This window comes from Mastomys coucha, unplaced genomic scaffold (genome assembly GCF_008632895.1).
Source record: "Mastomys coucha isolate ucsf_1 unplaced genomic scaffold, UCSF_Mcou_1 pScaffold18, whole genome shotgun sequence".
Lineage (NCBI taxonomy): Eukaryota > Metazoa > Chordata > Mammalia > Rodentia > Muridae > Mastomys > Mastomys coucha.
The window spans coordinates 68,672,229-68,674,238 of NW_022196900.1; the positions used below are offsets into that span (position 1 = coordinate 68,672,229).

Consider the following 2,010-nt stretch of genomic DNA (forward strand, 5'->3'; position numbering starts at 1 on the left):
CACACACACACACACACACACACACACAGATTTCATTTTTCTTTAAAGCTGAATAGTATTGAGTTTTTTACATATACAGATTTTTGCTATCCATTTATCTGTTGACGGAGGTCTGTTGGTCCTATCTCATTCTATAGAGAATAGAGCAGCAGAAAACAAGGGTGCAATATCTTTCTAGGAAAATAGATGTATAATATTGAGGTTACTTAATCTCAGAAAGAAAAATCCTGTGTGTTCTTTGTGGGTCCTTGCCTGTACCGTGTACATGTACATGTGCAAATAGATACACATGTGGGAATAGTAAGTTTCACATGTAGTAAAGGAGAGCAGGAAAGGGTGATGAGGAAAGACCGTGTAAAGAACAATGAGTCATTGAAAGAGGGTATAAAACTTGAGTTTCTAGTTTTAACTCTGTCATGGGTTTTTAATTTTTTGTATTGGTAAGTGCAGAGGCATATAAGCAAAAATTTCATAGCTTCAGAATGGCTATGTGTTCATATGCTATGTGTTCATATGCTATGTGTTCATAGAATTGAATATGTCCACATGTGATACTTACTACACATCTGCCTTCTAGTGCTCTTTAAAAATTTTTAAAAATTCATTACTTGCCAACTTTATACATGAACATGATATATTTTGATCATTCATACACTTCGTTACCTTCTCTTATCTTTGCATTCTCTGGAGCTCTTCCTTACAACCTGTGTCTTTTTAACTTTTATGTATTTATTTGTTTGTTTTCTATTCTCTTGAGCTTAGTTAAGTTGCTTGCATGTACATGGGTGTAGGATTATTTACTGGATCATGTGCAATTTACCAGTGACTACTTCACTGAAGAAATATGACTTCCTTTCCTCTGTAGCCATTAACTACCTCAGTTAAGGGTGGGTCTGAGTGTGCCCCTCTCTTGTTCATGCCACAGTGTTGATGGGTGTGGTCTTGTACAGGTCACCACGACTGCTGTGTTTGTGAGTGCAACAGCCATTCACATCTAGAAGACAATGTTTCACAGAACCCCTTCTCCAGCTTCCTGGTCATATATTTTTTTTTCTACTCTCTCTTCCATGATGTTTCCTGAGCCTTGTGATCTTTTTAGTATCTTAATTGGTCCACATCTGTGACATTTATGTATACTTTTGAACAAGCTGTCATCTGTCTTCTGCAATTCAGCTGATTGTTTTTAAAAAGTTACAATTATATTTTTCTTCTGGAGTATTGAGGTTAATAACTGTAACACTATTGTACTGTTTTGTTTATTTGTATAGGTCACTATGTGACACAAAGGGCTGTGGGAAGCTTTCAAAAGACCAGTTTGCCTTGGCTTTTCACTTAATCAATCAGAAATTAATAAAAGGCATTGACCCTCCTCATATTCTCAGTCCTGAGATGATTCCACCATCAGACAGGTCCAGTTTACAAAAGGTAAGATAACGTCAAAGAAGACCTGCATGCCCTAGCAAAGGACAAGTGCTGTGTGTCAGGTCGCAGAGTTAGAGGGACAGAGCACTCAGAGTTGGTGGTTTGTGTGTGTCTGTGAGCATGCTCGTATACCTTCTCTTAACATCCTTGAACTGTAGCTTGCCAACCTCACTATTCATTGTTCATGACAGCTGTACTTTACTATATTAAATTGAAGAGATTTCTAAAAAAAATTTGAAACAGGGTCTCAGATAGCCCAGGCTTGCGTTGAACACTATGTAACTGAAAATTACCTTGAACTTGTGATCCTTCCTGCCTTCACTTCTGGAAGACTATAGGCATACTCCTTGCCTAATCAGCTTTTATGAATAGAGTTGAAATCGTAGCTATAGGAATTAAATTGTTACATTTTACTTGATGATTTGCTCTTACAGAAAACAATACAAATTTGGAAACAAAATCTAGGGGATAGTAATTGTTAGTATCAATTTTGCATCAGAATAACCTTCAGGAAAAACTGTATGTTGAGGATACATCTATATGAGGGTTTTGCCATAGAATGACTCTTCATTCTTTTTTTTTTTTTTT

The 2,010-nt window shown here is 36.5% G+C and overlaps 1 protein-coding gene across 3 annotated transcripts in view; it reads left to right on the top strand.

Moving 5' to 3' along the window:
- Positions 1-2,010, top strand: part of Eps15 (epidermal growth factor receptor pathway substrate 15) — a 106,262-nt gene that overhangs the window by 38,811 nt on the left and 65,441 nt on the right. For all 3 annotated transcript variants that reach the window (XM_031378162.1, XM_031378163.1, XM_031378164.1), the window contains exon 11: positions 1,269-1,425. In XM_031378162.1, the coding sequence (XP_031234022.1) occupies positions 1,269-1,425 (157 nt within the window). The remainder of the gene's footprint in view (positions 1-1,268; positions 1,426-2,010) is intronic.